The following is a 16,891-nucleotide window of genomic DNA, read 5'->3' as shown; positions in this document are numbered from 1 at the left end:
ACTCCAGATTTATCCAATGGGGCTGAATTTTGGATATGTTATAGGACACACCAATTGGAACAACTTTCATGAAGAATGTGGCCTCATTCGAGCTATGTAGGTTGTTGAAACAAAGCTTGCAATATGACCTACGGAACTGGACTGGCAGGGGGCTGTAGCCAAAATGAGTTTGTCTTTAAGCTCTTCATCCATTCATCCAAATTAGGCCTTAACATGCTTGAATTGCATGAATTATGCTCTCTAAAGCCATCATTATTACCTAAAGCTCAATGAACTGAAAGATAAACACAAAAAGGATTAAAAGCACAAGTTTAACTCAAAAACATAACCAAATCATAAGCTAGAAGGGTACAAAATGATATACAATTATGAACCGATCAGACACCATGGTTGTCTACTGGTTGAGTCGTGATGGGTCCACAATGCATATCTCCTCTAACTTGATTAATCCAAACTGAAAAATGGGTAGTGCTTGATTGTCTTGTTATCTATAGTCACTTACTTCTCCCTAGTATGCCTTGCTTCAGGTTGTGAATGCAGCAGTAAGACATCGTACTTCGTTTCTGGAATTAAGTTGCAACTTTCTGTCTTGTTATTTGACAAATAACAAGACCTGATGAGGCTTTGTTTGCAAAGGCCTCTGAAAAGTGCCTTTTTATTGAAAAATAAATAAACTTGATATCATCACCCAACGACAAGCTCCAATTTTCTTTTAATTCCCTTTATGATAAACTAGTGTTGCTGCAAACTTTTATTTCTTTGACTTCCATTAATATTTTGTGAATAATATCAAAATTGCAGACCCAAAAAATAAGGGAAAAATATATGGGAGTGTGTTTGAATCCTTCATTTGGTGTACTTCCAACTCATGATTCATCCGAATGTGATGGTATTCTACTTGACAGTGGTGATGATTCTGATGATCCCGTATAGAGTTGCTACAAAAGTGGGGAAGGTAGGAGGTGCTGTTAAATTGTCACAACAAATTGAGCGGGTGGTTGATGTAATGGAGAATAGGAGTACAACTTCAGTGATGATGAAAGGGTCCCAAGGTAGCAGCATTGCTGAAGTGATGAAAGCAGTTTCGTTTTTGCCTGGTGCAGGGCATGGGAGCCATTTGTGGTTGTTTGCAACTCGGTTATTCCTAAATCAAGAGAAAAGAGAAATGTTCACAACTATGGAAGATCCTAACATCAAGCTTCAATGGCTGAACTATGAGCTTTCTGAAAAATAAGCTAACTGCACTTTTATTATGATCAACCTTTCAATGTCTAACTGCACTTTTATTCTGGTGAAACTGTGAGTAGATACTTTGGTAAATTACTTGATATTGTATGCCTTATGGCCGTTGATATCATAAAACCATTGGATCTTGAGTTTAAGGGAGTCCCCGAAGAGATATTGAGAGATTCAAGATATATGCCCCATTTTAAGGTAAAAATTGGATACAACAATTTATCGTTTGTTTTACGAACAAAGTAATATTTATTGAAATGTTTCTCTTTTTGTTTGCAGGATTGCATTGGTGCTATAGATGGAGTACATGTTAAAGCCTCAGTACCTCTTGAAGATCAAGTACCATATATTGGCAGGAAAGGAATACCGACTCAAAACATAATGGCTACTTGTAATTTTGATATGCAATTCATATTTGCATGTGCAGGTTGGGAAGGCACTGCACACGATACAAGAGTATTTTTATCAGCGTTACAAAATAATGCTTTAAATTTTCCCAAACCTCCAAATGGTAATGTTTCAAACATGTGCATATCATTAAACTTCGAATTTTCACACTTTCAAATTATATTATAATTAAACATATCTTATTGGTTACAGGAAAATATTATCTTGTGGATGCGGGTTACCCACAAATGAGCGGGTATTTGGGACCATATAAAGGTGAAAGGTATCATCTTCCAGATTTTCGTAGGGGTACTCAACCAACAGGTTCTAGAGAAGTATTTAATCACGTACACTCTTCCCTTAGGAGTGTCATTGAATGCACTTTTGGTGTATAGAAGAAAAAGTGGAGTATTTTACGAGACATGCCAAGCTATCCATTCGATAAGCAAGTGAAGATAGTAATTGCAACTATGGCACTTCACAACTATATAAGGAGGCATGCCCAACGTGATATTCATTTTGACAAAGTGAATGACAACCCAAATGCAATGGAGATGGAGGGTGATCCACAAGAAGAATATCATATGACTCAAGGGCCTGGAGCACAAGAACTAGAAAGATTAAGGAACAAGATTGCTGCAAGTTTAATGCATGCATCTTCTTAGACAGTTTCTTTATTTCCATTTATTTAAGCCTAGTTTCAATGTTTTTTTTTATTGCTGGAATTCAAACCTTATTAGGACAAAGGATTTGTCAAAAAAAAATATTTATTACTTATTCAATATGAAGGATGGTGTATGAACCTACTACCGTGGTGATCTCTTTATCTTTATTGGAATTATTCAATACATAATTATCTTTGTTGGAATTTATTTAATTTGAAATTTTCTTTTCTTTAAGCAAAGATTAATGTAATTTTTAGGGAGAAAAGTATAAAAGCACTTTACAGTTTTATTTTTTACCAAACAGATTAGTAAAAAGCACTTTCAGCATCATGTCCATTTTAGTCATTATAAATAGTTACAGCACTTTTACGGTAAAATTTACCAAACGCTCTGACACTACTTTTCATACTCACAGCACTTTTAAAATTACAGTTTACTAAACGTTTAACTGCTTTACTTTACAGCTGATTCTTTTTAAAGCACATCAGAAGCAACTTTTTTTTAAAGCGGCAGCAATCCCAAACTAGGCCTAAGTACAAAGCCACAAAAGTGCCGAAAGGGGTACAATAATATTTCCTGTGACCAATGTTGATTTGATATGGAGAGAATTACGCTTAAACCAAATACTCAAACCCCTGATTCAACAGCTCGAAGCGCCTATACTCAGACTAACAATTCAGATCCACTGTGCAATGGTAGAAACAACAGATCCGTATCGCAGCCGAAAATTAAAATACAAAACACAGCAAACTCCTAACGAGTTCATGAGAATTAAAATAAAATATAGCAAACTCCTAAAGAGTAATATACTAAAACAAACAAAGAAATAAGACCACCGCTCCACATCCTCTTCGACAACCCCTTAATGTTAGTTTGACGTTCTTGGTTGTAAGATCCGACATGTATATTCTTTTGTAAACTTTTATTTTATGTTTAAAAAAAAACAAATATGTGCCTGTATGTAACTTATGTACAATTTTTTTGGGGTTAAACTTACGTAACAATTTTGATTACGATAATCATACATACTTGCAAATGATAAAAGAATATACAAATATGCTAACGAGGGTTGGTTGAGTTGGTAAGGATCGTTTTCTTCGCTATCAAAGCCTAAGTTCAAGTTCCGCTGCTGATAATCTCTCTTGATGGGTAATCTGTAAAAAAAAAAAAAAATGGAGCTAAGACCCCCTCTATAAGTCGTCAAAGAGGTATGCCTTGGCCCTGAAATAGAATAGCCTCCCCTCCTCCTAAACTATTTTTCATAAAAGCTAGCCTCCCTACACGCGCTTCCGCGCGTGCGAGAGGCTTTTTTTTAATAACACGCGCTACGCGCGACTTAAAAAGTTTCGTAAATATTTTTTTGCAATTGTATTTATATAGATGTCAATTTCAACAGTTTCATATTTTAATTGCGAGCGTGTGATAAATCGTCGTCTTAAAAGTTTTTCTTTATCACCCATATTTTTCTAGATGTCCATCTTAGCCGTTTGCATGCTATAAAAATAAAATTTAAAAATATAAATAAATAAATAAATAAAACTTATAAGATGAACGTCTAGAAAAATACGGGCGATAAAGGAAAACTTTTAAGACGACGATTTATCACACGCGCACAATTAAAATATGAAACTGTTGAAAATGACATCTATATAAATACAATTGTGAAAAAATATTTACGAAACTTTGTAAGTCGCGCGTAGCGCGCGTTATTAAAAAAAAGCCTCTCGCACGCGCGGAAGCGCATGCAGGTAGGCTAGTCTAATAAATTTTAGGAGTTAGGGGGATTCTTATTCAATTAATTACCCACATGTTAATATTATCCAAAGCAAATCCAACATTAATAGGAAAATCTCAAATATTTTAAGTAAAATAATATTTTCATTCTACACAACATCGTAGTTTTAGATTATGTACATAAATATTTACATAATATGCACATAGGAGGAAGACATGTAACGATCAAGACCACTTGCGCCACCCGTTATATCTTTTTATATTAACTGTCATATTATTGTTTCTGTAAATTCAAGCTTGTGTAAATATAAACACAAATTTTGAAGCCCATGGGGTTAGATAAATGTTTAGGTTAGGTGGTGTAATATATTAGAATTACCGTTCACCGAAAGGTTAAATTTGCTTCCATTATTAAGAAAAGAATAAATATAAAATTACTTTGGTTTCTCAAAGAGATTTTCCTTTCACAGTTAAGAACGCAAAACTTGGCACCACCCCTCAGAAGACACAATCAAATAATAAAAACATATTTGTATTTCACCTAAGCAACTCATGATTTTGGCACAAAGACAAATTATCCAGTACAAATTTCCTTTATTTGTTTTTTTACATGTATCCATTCTCCTTTTCAGTAACCAATGCAGTGATGTGAAGGCCTTGCCATTTATGCGCCTACAATAGGAAAAATGGAAAAACATAGAAGCAAGAGAAATCGTAAAATTACACAATCTACAAATTTGAACAGCAAGAAAGAAAAAAAAACAGTAATTGGAATGAACTACATCAACCAAATAATGAGAGAACCTCAAAATACAACCAATCAAATTCTATGATGTCAATTACCCAAATTGAAGTAAATAATTAAAGTTTCAGAATTCTAATAGTGTAACTAAAAAATAAAATTATCGCTTTTCTTAAATAAAAACATTACAATCATGAAGCATGAAACTTAAACTGAATACAGAGCAGGAAAGAAAAAAATTGCAACCAAATGTTCCTACTGTAGGAAAAGGGACTTATATGGGCGTACAATTGGAAAAATGGAAATATTAGAAGCCTTTAAGGCTTTTTATACAAAGAGAAAACATACATCACACAAAAACATTATCAAATTTCATACAGCACCTCTGTACTTCAACTAACTCTTTACCCAAAAAAGGAAAAGAAAAGAAAAAGTAGAGCTATACTAATTATTTCTCCAAATCGCCAAAAAGACAATCATATTAGTAATGTATATACCTTAAATGCTTCACAGCTTTATCTCTTAATTGTTCCTCTCTGAAAAATTTTGAGTTCATCCATTATGCACAATAAAATAGAATGGATAGTATAAAGAACAAAAGTTCACAATTACAAAACTCCTTGATATGTATTGAACTCCTTGCATCACTGAGCAAAACATGAGGAGAGTCTAAGATGGGTGTTGAGGAGATGGTGATGATGAGGACGTAGCTACCCTTTGCTAGTAATATGAACTTCCTCATATCAACTTCACCAAATTTCCTATCAAATTGTTGTCACCATACAAAACTAATATCAACTAATGAAAACAGGAATAGTGGCTGAATTTATGTTCTATTGCCAAATTACATACCAAATGGATGCTTGTTAATAAACCAAAATTGAAGCTATTGATCTGCAAAACAGATAAATAAGTTTAAACAAACAAACAAAGGCATAGTCACCCAAAGACTCAAACTTTGGGTTCAAATACTAAAACAATTTATTCAACATATAAAGATCATATAACTTGGATTAAATATCATCCAATTTGTTTCTTTCTTAGAAGATCTGCATTAGAAGGTCAGAGCATTTTCAGTCAGAAGAAAAAGGAATTTCACAGAAAGTTGAAATAGAAGTAACTCAAAGAAAGCATTTTCTTCACCTAACTGCTTCTAACCCTTCAACTCCTCTGCCAAAAGAATCCCCTCAGAAAACAAAAAAAGAAGAACAAAAATCAAAGCTATACACAACTCTAAATAAATGAATTACTGAGAAAAGCAGAGATGAAGAGGAGAGCACCGAAAAACTGCAAGCAACTAAAACGAACTGCTGATTATGAATATAACAAAGCTTCTTGAAGCAGACCCATCTAAGCTTATAATCTGCAGTGGAAAAGAGAATGAGAAGAACGCCCAAGCATCCATCCCAGTACTCTTACATGGAAAAAAAAATGCACAATTCAGAATTCTGTAACAGAAATTGACACATTAAATCTAACACAAATAACATGTTTTCTAAAACTCAAACAAAATAATACAACACTCGAAAAGCAAAAATACCACTCGACATTCCAAATGTCTTCTATGAATGGCACATAATAAACACCCTAAAACTGGAAGCACCATGTTATTTGGAGTGTAACACCAAAAAAGTGGCCTGAAAATGGAGTCTCACTCTGTGGTCATGATATCCAGCTTCTTTCCAGTCAGATTCTTTGTGTAAAGGACAATTGCCATTTTCTGAATAAGCACTTGATGTAATCAGAGAAATCCAACTCAAAGGTTGCAAAGATTCCTGACCATTGATGTGCGATAATTGATATAAAACTATGAATAGCACACAATAAACAACAGAAAGAAGAAACCATGATACAATTAACATGACTATTGCAAATTCAAAAAGAAATGAATGACCAAAACTCTGCTGCACAATTCTCTGATCCTTACAAAATCTAAATCTCATTTCTGTCATGTATTCACGGATGAAAAGATGATAAGAAAAAATCCCAAGCATGATAGCAGATGAAGAACCCTGATTTGAGAAACAACACGACATGCAAGAATAATCTAACAAATATGATTAATTCGAAGAAGAAATCCATTCAAAAAGGAAAAAAAAAAACCCAAAATTAAAGAGAGATACGTACCCCTAAAATCAAAACTAATGCTTGCTTCATTGATAAACCGCTGAAAGAAAATATAATATTTGAATAAATTTAATAGAAAGCAGAAAAGAAAATGGGGTAGAGTCTTGCACAAACAGGTAACATCTAAAGCATTTTAAACTTTTTAGTACAATGCAAACCCAAAATAATATGGCAATATAGCACTTACTTCCGTTGTAGTGGTGCACCCAACCTTAGCAAGCATAGCGTAGTATTCGATTTCAGACTTTCGCAGAGGAGGGCAGTTGTTGAAATTATAATCAACTTCCCTGTAATATTTTGCCCCAAAACAAAATAAATCCATAGTAAAAAAAATCAGAAGCTAACCCAATACAAAGAAACCCAATCATACTAAGGGGGGTGTATTCAATTGAGATTTTAATAGATTGTAATTACATGATTTTAATGTAATGGATTTCACCCGGATTTGTAATTATATGATTTTACTCATGATTTTAATAGATTGCAATTACATGATTTTACTTATGATTTTACTTATGATTTTAATAGATTGCAATTACATGATTTTACTTATATTTCTATACAAGCTTGAACTCTATCACCCATCATCATTCACCTAAATACATAACCTGAAGGAATATACCCAATTTTTAGGATATAGATACCCAATTATTTTTAGGATATAAATACATAACCTGAAGAAATACATAACCTGAAGCAACACACTCAAACGAGTTGAAGCAAATAATACAACATAAAACTAATTATTCCTTTCTGTAATCAAAAGTAATTCCTCTCTGCCATAATAATATTACATAGTAATCATGTGTGCATTATCTAACTAAGGAGGCTTAAACCATACAAGCTTATCGAATTCATGCATGCGACTTACAAACCTTCATGAATTGATAATACAGTTGTTACCTAACTTCATTAGAAAATCACTTGTGCACAAATTACTCAAAACACAGATTCATCCCACCAATTATTTTACTAACAATGCTATTCCATACATCAACGGATTTATCACACAGTGAACAAAACCTAATACATAATTCAATTAAAATGCCACTACCAAAATACATAATTCAACTAAAATGCCACAACCAAAATACATAGTTCAACAAAAATACCAAAAATCAAATTCAATTGAGGCTACTTAATAGACAAAGTTCAACCAAAACACCACAACCAAAGAAGTTTACTACTATATCATACATCATACATAATTCTCCCTCCTGGTCTAGTCCAGGTGTTGATGCTTGAGGTGTTGTGTGTTTCTGAATTTTTTTATGTTTGCCTCTCATTCATCTCTGCCATAATTCTCTCTGCCTTTTGATATCATCGTGGTTGGATAACATGCTTTTCGTTTAAAATCAGCAAATAAATTATACAATACTTTACATGTCTTTCAGCAAAATAATCTTGTTTTGATAGGATTTAAAAACTGAAGTGTTAATGGAGTGAGTGGCTGGGGAGAACAGCGCTAATAGAGAACAACCATGAACGTATGCAGACGCAAAATGTATACAACCAGCGCTAGTTAATAGATAGAGAATAACAATGAACAGATGCAAAACATATAAGAACATCGCTAGTATAGAGAACAACCATGAAGTTACGACTGTCTTGTACCCTAGAGTGTACTTGCCACTCCTCATCACCAGAGCGAGCCTGGTGTTGATGCTCTCATGTGTAACTGAAACCCAAATGCACATTAAGTAACTGAAACCCAAATGCAAACCCACAAAATTCAAAGAAGCAGAAGATTTGGAACTCACTGCTTCAAGAGTTGGCGACCATGAAAAATTAGAGAGAGAGAAGTAAAGATCTGACCAGTTACATTGGATGTTCCTGGGTGGTTACTCGCGATTTCAATTTCTGAAGCAGAAAAAGGTGCCAGTAAAGTGGACGAAGAAAATATAAGTAACATGGTGGTGATGGGTTCTGAAATTGTGGAAACCGCCAGCTTCGTGGGTTCTGAATCCGTGGAATTTTTCTCCACGTTCTTCAGCTCTTCTTCTTTTCTACGCAACAGTCTTTTCTCCTGCGAGTCAGGCACAGCACGACTCTATTTTTCTTTTTTTTTTTCTTTTTTTATAAATCAGTGGTGTTTTACTATTTCACCCTCAATTAATTAAAATTGTGTGCTTTTAATTTTTTCTTTGACAAATGGCATATTCGGAGTTTTTGAATGTTTCATTATTCTCTGTTTTTTGCTTTATATATATAGATATAGATAAAAAAAAATTATAAAAATAGTAATGATGTATGCATGTATGTGCTATGTGTGTACACATGAGTGCATGACACATGTAGTTGACAGTAATAAGTATATCACAATTAGGAAATTGCCACGTCATTTCTCACGCTTTATCCAACCACCGGCTGCCGTCCTCAAACTCTCTCTTTTGTCCTTGCCTCTTCGCTGAGCTGTTCCTCACTGTTGTGTTGCCCCTCTCTCTCTCATCCACTGGTCCCACTTCTCTCTCTCTCTCTCTAAAAAAAGTCTTCCTTTCTTCTTCATCATCATCTTCTTCCATATAAAATCAACGCACAAACCCCCAATTCCAAGCTCTCTCTCTCTCTCTCTCAAATTTCGTTCCCCAATTCTCTTCTCTCTTGTTGTTGCCAGTTAAATTAAATTAAATTACATAGTTAGAAATTTTTTTTCTGTTTTATAGGGCGCCTGATATAGATATATAGATACAGATATAAATATACATATAGGTATAGAGACAGAAATAACTTCAGGTAAAAATGCCTGCTTGGTGGGGAAGAAAATCAAGCAAGAGCAAAGAAGAGCAAGAGAAGACACTTCAACACAAAAACCCATACTCGAACCGCAACAACAACAATTTCATCATCAAATCTTCGATCAATAGCGATATTAAGAAGAAAGACAAAGGCGTTAGGCCCAAGAGCTTCGACGAACAAATAACGCGTGGGTCACCGAGAGCGAGCAAGGAACTTGTGGGTGCTGGTGTTTCTGCTTCTGGATTTTCGGGTTTCGACTCCGATGGATGCGAGAGGAGGCAGGGGCATCCCCTGCCTCGGCCGTCGGTGTCGTCGGCGCAGGGCTTGGGAAATGATCAGGTGCTTGGCTTGGGATCTGGCTACGCCTCAGTTTCAAGCGTCAGCTCCTCTGGGTCCTCCGAAGACCAACCGATTGCGCATGACAGCCATGCTCAATTTGGTGCTTCCAGTTACAGGTTGGTTACCCCACAAACCCTGCTTTTCCGATTGGGGCTTTTGCTGTTTTCTGTCCAATTTGGGACTTGTGCGTTGTTTTTCATTCAATTCAATTCAATTCATCTCATCTCATTCTTGTAAGAAATTTTAGTCCAATCACTGGATTCCATTCAATAAATCTAATTCATTTATGAATATATCGGATCACAGTTACTAATTGGATCTCAATTTAGTAATTAATTAGCTATAATTCGATTGAGTTTTTTGGCTGTCAGAGTGGAGATAGATTGTCTTGTATACGAGCTCATCTTTTCGATGAAAAACCACATGATGCGGGCCTTCTTTCTTGCTTTCTTTTTCTTCTTGAGCCTCTTACTCTTGTACGATTCTCTGCTTTCTGTCTCACTATAACAATCTTAGTTTTTATTATTTGTTTTCACTGAGCGTAAGTATATAAATCCTTAGAATACGGTGATGTGTAGAATAGAGAAGTTCAACCTTAGAATAACTTAACAAAAATCTTACTAGAACAACTTTGGACTTGCATTTTCTGCACGATGTTCACTGTAAAAATTAGCATTTCCTACTTTCATTAGCCATACATTATGTGTATTAAATTGATGGATTTGTTCTTATAATCCCACAAGAAGATGATTGGGAACATTGTAAATCCCTGGTATAAGGAAAAATGACACGAAAAGCTCAATTTTTATTTTATATACTGCTAGATGTTACCCATGCCATTTATTGTTCACAGAGTTAATGGTGATCCCAAGTACAACGTGATGCCTAGAAGCCCCGGTCCTGGGTCTAGGGGGCCAACTAGCCCGACATCTCCTCTTCACCCGCTGTTTTGTGCCATAAGTTTGGAGTCTCCAACGGGAAAGCAAGAAGACGGGAAGAGTGTTTGTCATCCACTTCCTCTCCCGCCAGGTTCTCCAACTAGCCCTTCTGCCTTGCCCAACAGTAGAACTAGTGTCACCATTGAGAACACAACTTGTGCACTATCAAAGTGGAAGAAGGGAAAGCTTCTAGGAAGGGGGACTTTTGGCCATGTTTATGTCGGATTTAATAGGTAATTTGTATTCTTGTAGGTGGATTGATTAATAAACGAAGTGAATGATACTTTTTATTGGTCTTGGGAACTGACTTGAATATTTCTACTTTGGGCAAGGAAAACGAAACATCAAGTCACATGAATGATGGTATATATATGTCTACACACTTTTCAGATTAGCCTAGAAAATATAAGGAAGAATAATGGATTGGAGATTAAGGTTACCAAATAACTGTCTTTACAATAACTGGACTGCCGACAACTCATCTGTATTTCTTACTAATTATATGATTTTCCTTTTCCTAAATTTTCATTTGTGACTTTGACAGTGAAAGTGGGCAAATGTGTGCAATAAAAGAAGTTAGGCTTGTCTCTGATGATCGGACATCAAAAGAATGTCTTAAGCAACTGAACCAGGTAACTTTGTCCAGATAATGCTTGCTCCTTTTGAGTTTATCTTTTGAGTTGTCACTGAGTGTTTATTGTAAATTTACATGGTAATATGTTCTCCATCTGAATGTTTGGTTGTTGACTGATTTGTATCTAACCTTTTTGTTGTCAACAGGAGATAAATTTGCTTAGTCGGCTCTCACATCCAAACATTGTTCAATATCATGGAAGTGAATTGGTAAGACAATGTTCAATTAAATGCGTTGGCTGTTCATGTTGCCCTTGGACCCTAGTTTAGTAGTAACTTCGGGTTGTCATCTTTTCAGGGTGAAGACGCACTCTCTGTTTATTTGGAATATGTGTCTGGTGGCTCAATTCATAAATTACTTCAAGAATATGGTCCTTTTAAGGAACCTGTGATTCAAAATTATACCAGACAGATTATATCTGGGCTTGCCTACTTACATGGAAGAAATACGGTTCATAGGTATGTGGATTTTACCGATAATATCATATGTGGTTAGCCATATGAATCTTCCTGTGTTTTATTTACTTGCAATATCTCATTTTAAATCTAGTTTTTCGGAATCCTGAAATTCTGATCTTTTACCTTATACTTTAATACTGATAACAATTTATTAAAATCTGTTTAATTCAAATTATAGGTAGTTTTATATATTTTTAGAACTTTTTTTTACTCATTTGCTTTTCCTTGCAGGGACATTAAAGGGGCAAACATATTAGTGGATCCTAATGGTGAAATTAAGTTGGCAGACTTTGGCATGGCTAAACATGTAAATTGCATCTCATCCTCTGCACAATAAGTTCTTAGTCAAGTGATGAAGGCATAGACTTATTAATTTACCTCAAACATAAATGTGTCTAGGAAGAGTAAAGAATGAAACTGTTAACTATATGACAGGGAAATTGCCCATGTTTTCTTTTTATCATTATCTTTCTTTAGAACAGCTATTTGTCCCCAAAAGAGGAAAATGATACATGTTTTCATGGGGGTAACATAAGGTGCTTGGTGGAGGTAAAAAATGCAGAAGGTGGGTGGTTGTCTGTTTATTGGGTGGTTTGGTTAGAGAGAAACAAGAGGATATTTTAAAATTATGGAGGAGATTATATGGATAAATTAAGATCTTGGACTCCACTTTGGGCTTTGGTTTTTCTTGAATTTCGGAAATTATCATTATCTGATATTCTTGTGACTGGAAGGGGTGTATTTCAGACCGAACGGTTAGGCAAGGGTGACATGCCTGGTTAAACTCCCGTTTACCGAACAAGATGTTGAGAGTTTCACATAATGATTCCCCTCTTGCAGATTAAGTGTTAGCGGCTGTAGCGTCCACTGGTAATGTGTGGAAGAGTGTAAGCTTTCTTTGTGGATAGGACGTATCAACCCCTTTTGCATATTTTAAAGGAAATATATAAGAATGAATATTATTGTGTTGGGTCCTGAGGACCAGGATGGCTGAAGATCTAAACCTAAATGTGCTAGGGGTTGATCATCGAAGCCAGGGATTGAAGTAATTTGAGCGCTGATGTAGCTAATAGCCACTTTCATAGTCAATCAATTCATTAGGCTCATCACCCTCAACTGATGTAGGATATGGGTGAATTGAGTATTTTGGTAATTTAGCGGAAGCAAAAACAATTATAAAACAGAAAGTAGATGGGAATAGAAGCCTTGGCTTCACACCAAGGGGTTTGGCTTCACACCAAGGAGTCTCCAATCTCTGGAAAGCAAACTTTTCTCATAACTCAAATCTCTAATCTCTAAACTCCATAATGAATTACGTGAGAGGGGTATTTATAGCAAACTAAAACCTAGAGACAATAGGATAAAAAATCCCATGCTAAAACAGAAATTCTAACTAAATAAAATAGGAAACTTAGAAATCCTACTGAAATCTGGAAAACTTAAAAATCTTGCTAAGATCTGGAAAAGTTAGAGAACAAGTTAGAAACTAATCGCAGGAATAAAAAATTGCCCGATTTAAAGACCAAATTAAATGACTTCCTCTTCCATCTCTTTCTTTTCTAGCTTGGTTTTGTGGTAGGAAATTGTTGTATTATCATTATTGTATTGTATGAAGTGGATGACTCATCTGCAACTTGTTTTGTAAGTTACTAATAAAGTTGGTTTTTTATAAAAGAAAGAGAGAAAAAACCTTCTGATGAACTTCAGCACATAGATAGAAGATGCATATATGAGTGGTATTTGACTGATGAAATAAACAATAGTATTTGACTGCCATTTTCCTGGTTACTTTTCTAAGTAAATTTTGTGAAGTCTGATGATTTTCTGTTCTGAATCAGATTACAAATTGTGCTTCAATGCTTTCATTCAAGGGAAGTCCTTATTGGATGGCCCCTGAGGTACTCTCTCTCTCTCTCTCTCTCTCTCTCTCACACACACACACATGAATAGAATGTGCTCTGCCTTACATTAGCATCATGTTCCCTCTTTTTCTTATTCATTTAAGTATCCAGTTTACTCAGGTGGGGTTTTCTGATGTTAATGAAATCTTAATTTCAGGTTGTAATGAATATAAACGGCTATAGTCTTGCAGTGGATATATGGAGCTTGGGATGTACAATTCTTGAAATGGCAACTTCTAAACCTCCTTGGAGCCAGTATGAAGGGGTGCGATATAATGTTCAGAACTTATTGCTTTACAAGTTTTCTTTGTTATCATCAGCTACAAAGTGTTTGCTGGACCAAAACTTGTTTCCTTACGTTGGATTCAACAGGTGGCGGCAATTTTTAAAATTGGAAACAGCAAAGATATTCCAGAGATTCCTGATCATCTTTCCAAAGATGCAAAAAATTTTGTGAGGCTATGCTTGCAACGGAACCCATCAGAGCGTCCCGCAGCATCTCAGCTGCTAGACCACCCTTTCATTAGAGAGCAAACGTCTACAAGAATTTCTAACACCAAGTTAACCAAGGATGCCTTCCCGTATGCTTTTCATGGAAGCAGGACACCGGTAAAGCCTTTTAGAACTCTTTTTTTTGCCAGGCCTTTTAGAACTGTTTGACTACATACATATTTAAAGATATTAGTATGAGGGCCAAATCATGAATTGCCTATTTAACAATGGTCATTTTCAGTCAACATAGTGATTGTACAGAGTAGGAGGCTTTGTTTGGTTGAATTGTTTCTAGTATACATGTATAATGAAATTGTTGAAATCATTAAAACAAAGTGCATCATGTGTGAAGGAGGTGGTGGAAGTGTGGGACTTTTTTCCTATGAAAAAAGTGTGGATATTTGTTTCTTCACTCCCCAGTAGCAACCTTTGGTGGCAGTAAGAAGGCAGAAGTGTTATGGATTGGTTGGGTGCAAGTGCTGTTTCGGGTATTTGGGTGAACAGAAATAAGAATAGTTTTGAGAATCACAGAGGGAAACAGATCGAAGTTTTCTGGGATAGTCATATTTTGGTCTGCACTTTGGACTTCCCTGTTTCGGGATATTTCATTTTCTTCTATTTTGACAGATTTGGAAAGCAGCTCTTCTTTTAAGAGTCTTTTTTGTATTTTGAAACCTCTTTGGAGTTAGAAAGTGTGTTAATTGATAGGTTGTTTATTTTTCATTGATGTATTACTGTGGTGGACAACTTGTCCACAGTGGTTGTACTTGTTTTTGTTTTTAATAAAAAACTTATGTTTCTTACCAAAACAAAAACGAATAAACAAATAAAATGTGAAGCAGATTGAGGCAGGGGCATTAATGTTTCAAAGTTTGATTGATAGTTGTTATTTTAATAACTCTTTGTATCAAACTTAGGCTCTTGCCCAACCTGATTTCGTTGTCATTTCTCCTTTTGAGCAGCCAATATTGGAGCTACATTCCAACAGAACAAGCATCACCTTGAGTGATGCAGATCACACAGCAAAGCCCACAGCCGCGACTTCAAGAGCTGTGCGGAGCCCCAGGTAATATTATACATTCTGCTCGTCATATCCTCATCTCTGTAGTCTGTAGAACATGTTATAATTTTTAAAAGCTTTTGTCATTTCTTACATGCAGAGAGAATATAAGGATGATTACATCTTTGCCTGTATCCCCTTGTTCAAGCCCTTTACGACAATATGGACAGACACACAAGAGCTGTTTTCTTTCTCCTCCTCACCCAACTTATGCCATGATGGGACAGAGTAGTTACAATTTGAGTGACTTGCCGTCGTATAATACACTAAGTCCAAATACATCGTACACTCTTGATCCTTGGCAGGACACAAGTATACTTAAAGCCCAAACGCCCGGAGGTTCACCAAGAACACGACCCATTTGAATGTAAATACCATGAGAAGCAAAATTTTCTTTTGTCTCCCTGAATGCTTGATGAACTGGAGTCGTCCTGAAAGTTTAGAAGAAAATTTGGTTCATGCAACCACCCAGCCACCTAGCAACTCGAAGTGACTTGATTGTTATGTATGGGAATTTGAAAACAAACTGGGGCATTTACGGACAAGTTTAAAATGCATGGGGTAGATACTGGTCTAAATCCTTACTGTTTGTAAATGGAAGCTAGCTGGTCACATTTGTAACATTTATGATTTAAATTTTATAATTATGTTCATGGTGAAAGATGATTATTCTTGTACGGGCAGTTACTCGTTCGATATAGACAAAATGGGGTTCCCACTTTACCTTTTTTATAAATTTTTTGGCTAAGGACATTATAAACACTGCAGGTTTGGGGTACACTGCAGGTTTGGGGGTATTTTCAAAATGGCCATGAAGTTTCAGTTTTATCAATTTACACTTCAATGTTTTAAAATTTAATTAATTTACACTTCTCATCAGTTTTGGTCGTTTGCTCATCCGTTAAATTAGCGTTGTGGTAAACGTGGGACCTATTTATATACAGATGTGGAAGCAACACATGCACCACGTTGGACAAAACCAACAAAAATCTTTGAGAATTTTGATATTTTCTAAACCCTAAACAAAAACAAAATTTAATTTAAAAAATTAAAAACAAAATGAGTTCCCCAGCTCCCTCGACTACAATTCGTCATTGGATTGGACTGGGTTGGGTCCGGTTGGCCTGAAATTTTTGGGTTCAGGTCGGGCCTTCATGGGCTTTTTCATTTTTCGGACCGCCCATTTAAGTACATGTCTTGTGTTTTTATTTTAATTTATTTTGATATTACTCCATTTACTTAAGTTTACAATGTAAATAAAAAAGTACCCCCTATTTGGATTCAATCTAAAATACTAGAAAATCAAATTCCAAAAAAATCAAAATATGAAAATCCAATTTTAGTAGAAGATACAGTTTATACCAATATTGGTACCCTAATAAGTTAATGCATACTTTATACTAAAATCTCATAAAATCGTGTTTGATTATTTAAGTTGTAAG

At 35.3% G+C, this 16,891-nt stretch overlaps 2 protein-coding genes across 22 annotated transcripts; one reads left to right on the top strand and one right to left on the bottom strand.

Moving 5' to 3' along the window:
* Positions 1 to 4,535: 4,535 nt before the first annotated feature.
* LOC110756509 (uncharacterized) lies at positions 4,536 to 8,963 on the bottom strand. Of its 19 annotated transcripts, none has more exons than XM_088251484.1 (8): positions 8,707 to 8,959; positions 8,482 to 8,569; positions 7,079 to 7,178; positions 6,892 to 6,931; positions 6,420 to 6,484; positions 5,617 to 5,658; positions 5,262 to 5,525; positions 4,536 to 4,694 (listed from the first exon to the last, which is right to left on the bottom strand). In XM_088251484.1, the coding sequence occupies exons 1-7, from the start codon at positions 8,801 to 8,803 to the stop codon at positions 5,514 to 5,516; spliced, it is 444 nt and encodes a 147-aa protein (XP_088107610.1). In that variant the 5' UTR covers positions 8,804 to 8,959; the 3' UTR covers positions 4,536 to 4,694; positions 5,262 to 5,513. The 19 variants fall into 19 exon arrangements, with proteins under 19 accessions (XP_088107610.1, XP_088107613.1, XP_088107605.1 ...); XM_088251487.1 differs by having other exon boundaries at positions 6,420 to 6,539; positions 8,707 to 8,958; XM_088251479.1 differs by lacking the exon at positions 6,420 to 6,484 and adding an exon at positions 5,886 to 6,127 and having other exon boundaries at positions 8,707 to 8,958.
* A 371-nt stretch (positions 8,964 to 9,334) lies between these two features.
* Positions 9,335 to 16,126, top strand: MAP3KA (mitogen-activated protein kinase kinase kinase 3). Of its 3 annotated transcripts, XM_021957950.2 has the most exons (11): positions 9,340 to 10,082; positions 10,820 to 11,137; positions 11,449 to 11,536; positions 11,685 to 11,747; positions 11,836 to 11,996; positions 12,228 to 12,303; positions 13,835 to 13,894; positions 14,055 to 14,162; positions 14,270 to 14,506; positions 15,352 to 15,455; positions 15,550 to 16,126. In XM_021957950.2, the coding sequence occupies exons 1-11, from the start codon at positions 9,631 to 9,633 to the stop codon at positions 15,812 to 15,814; spliced, it is 1,932 nt and encodes a 643-aa protein (XP_021813642.1). In that variant the 5' UTR covers positions 9,340 to 9,630; the 3' UTR covers positions 15,815 to 16,126. The 3 variants fall into 3 exon arrangements, with proteins under 3 accessions (XP_021813643.1, XP_088107600.1, XP_021813642.1); XM_021957951.2 differs by lacking the exons at positions 15,352 to 15,455; positions 15,550 to 16,126 and adding an exon at positions 14,742 to 15,110 and having other exon boundaries at positions 9,335 to 10,082; XM_088251474.1 differs by lacking the exon at positions 10,820 to 11,137 and having other exon boundaries at positions 9,338 to 10,082.
* The last annotated feature ends 765 nt before the right edge of the window (positions 16,127 to 16,891 follow it).

The sequence above is a fragment of the Prunus avium genome, chromosome 4 (assembly GCF_965620075.1).
Source record: "Prunus avium chromosome 4, drPruAviu1.hap1.1, whole genome shotgun sequence".
Taxonomy (NCBI): Eukaryota; Viridiplantae; Streptophyta; class Magnoliopsida; order Rosales; family Rosaceae; genus Prunus; species Prunus avium.
The sequence above is the reverse complement of the archived record's forward strand: the minus strand, read 5'-3'. Positions and strand labels throughout refer to the sequence as shown.

Bases quoted from the DNA above. Each gene is read 5' to 3' on its own strand.
- LOC110756509 (XM_088251475.1), bottom strand. From the start codon at position 8,803: ATGTTACTTATATTTTCTTCGTCCACTTTACTGGCACCTTTTTCTGCT. The intron at 7,179-8,481 runs GTTGTTCTCTAT...AAAATATTACAG, and splicing joins AAGACAGTCGTAACTTCATG to GGAAGTTGATTATAATTTCA. The intron at 6,540-7,078 runs GTAAGTGCTATA...ATCAATGGTCAG, and splicing joins GGTGCACCACTACAACGGAA to GAATCTTTGCAACCTTTGAG.
- MAP3KA (XM_021957950.2), top strand. From the start codon at position 9,631: ATGCCTGCTTGGTGGGGAAGAAAATCAAGCAAGAGCAAAGAAGAGCAA. The intron at 10,083-10,819 runs GTTGGTTACCCC...TATTGTTCACAG, and splicing joins TTTGGTGCTTCCAGTTACAG to AGTTAATGGTGATCCCAAGT. The intron at 11,138-11,448 runs GTAATTTGTATT...TGACTTTGACAG, and splicing joins GTTTATGTCGGATTTAATAG to TGAAAGTGGGCAAATGTGTG.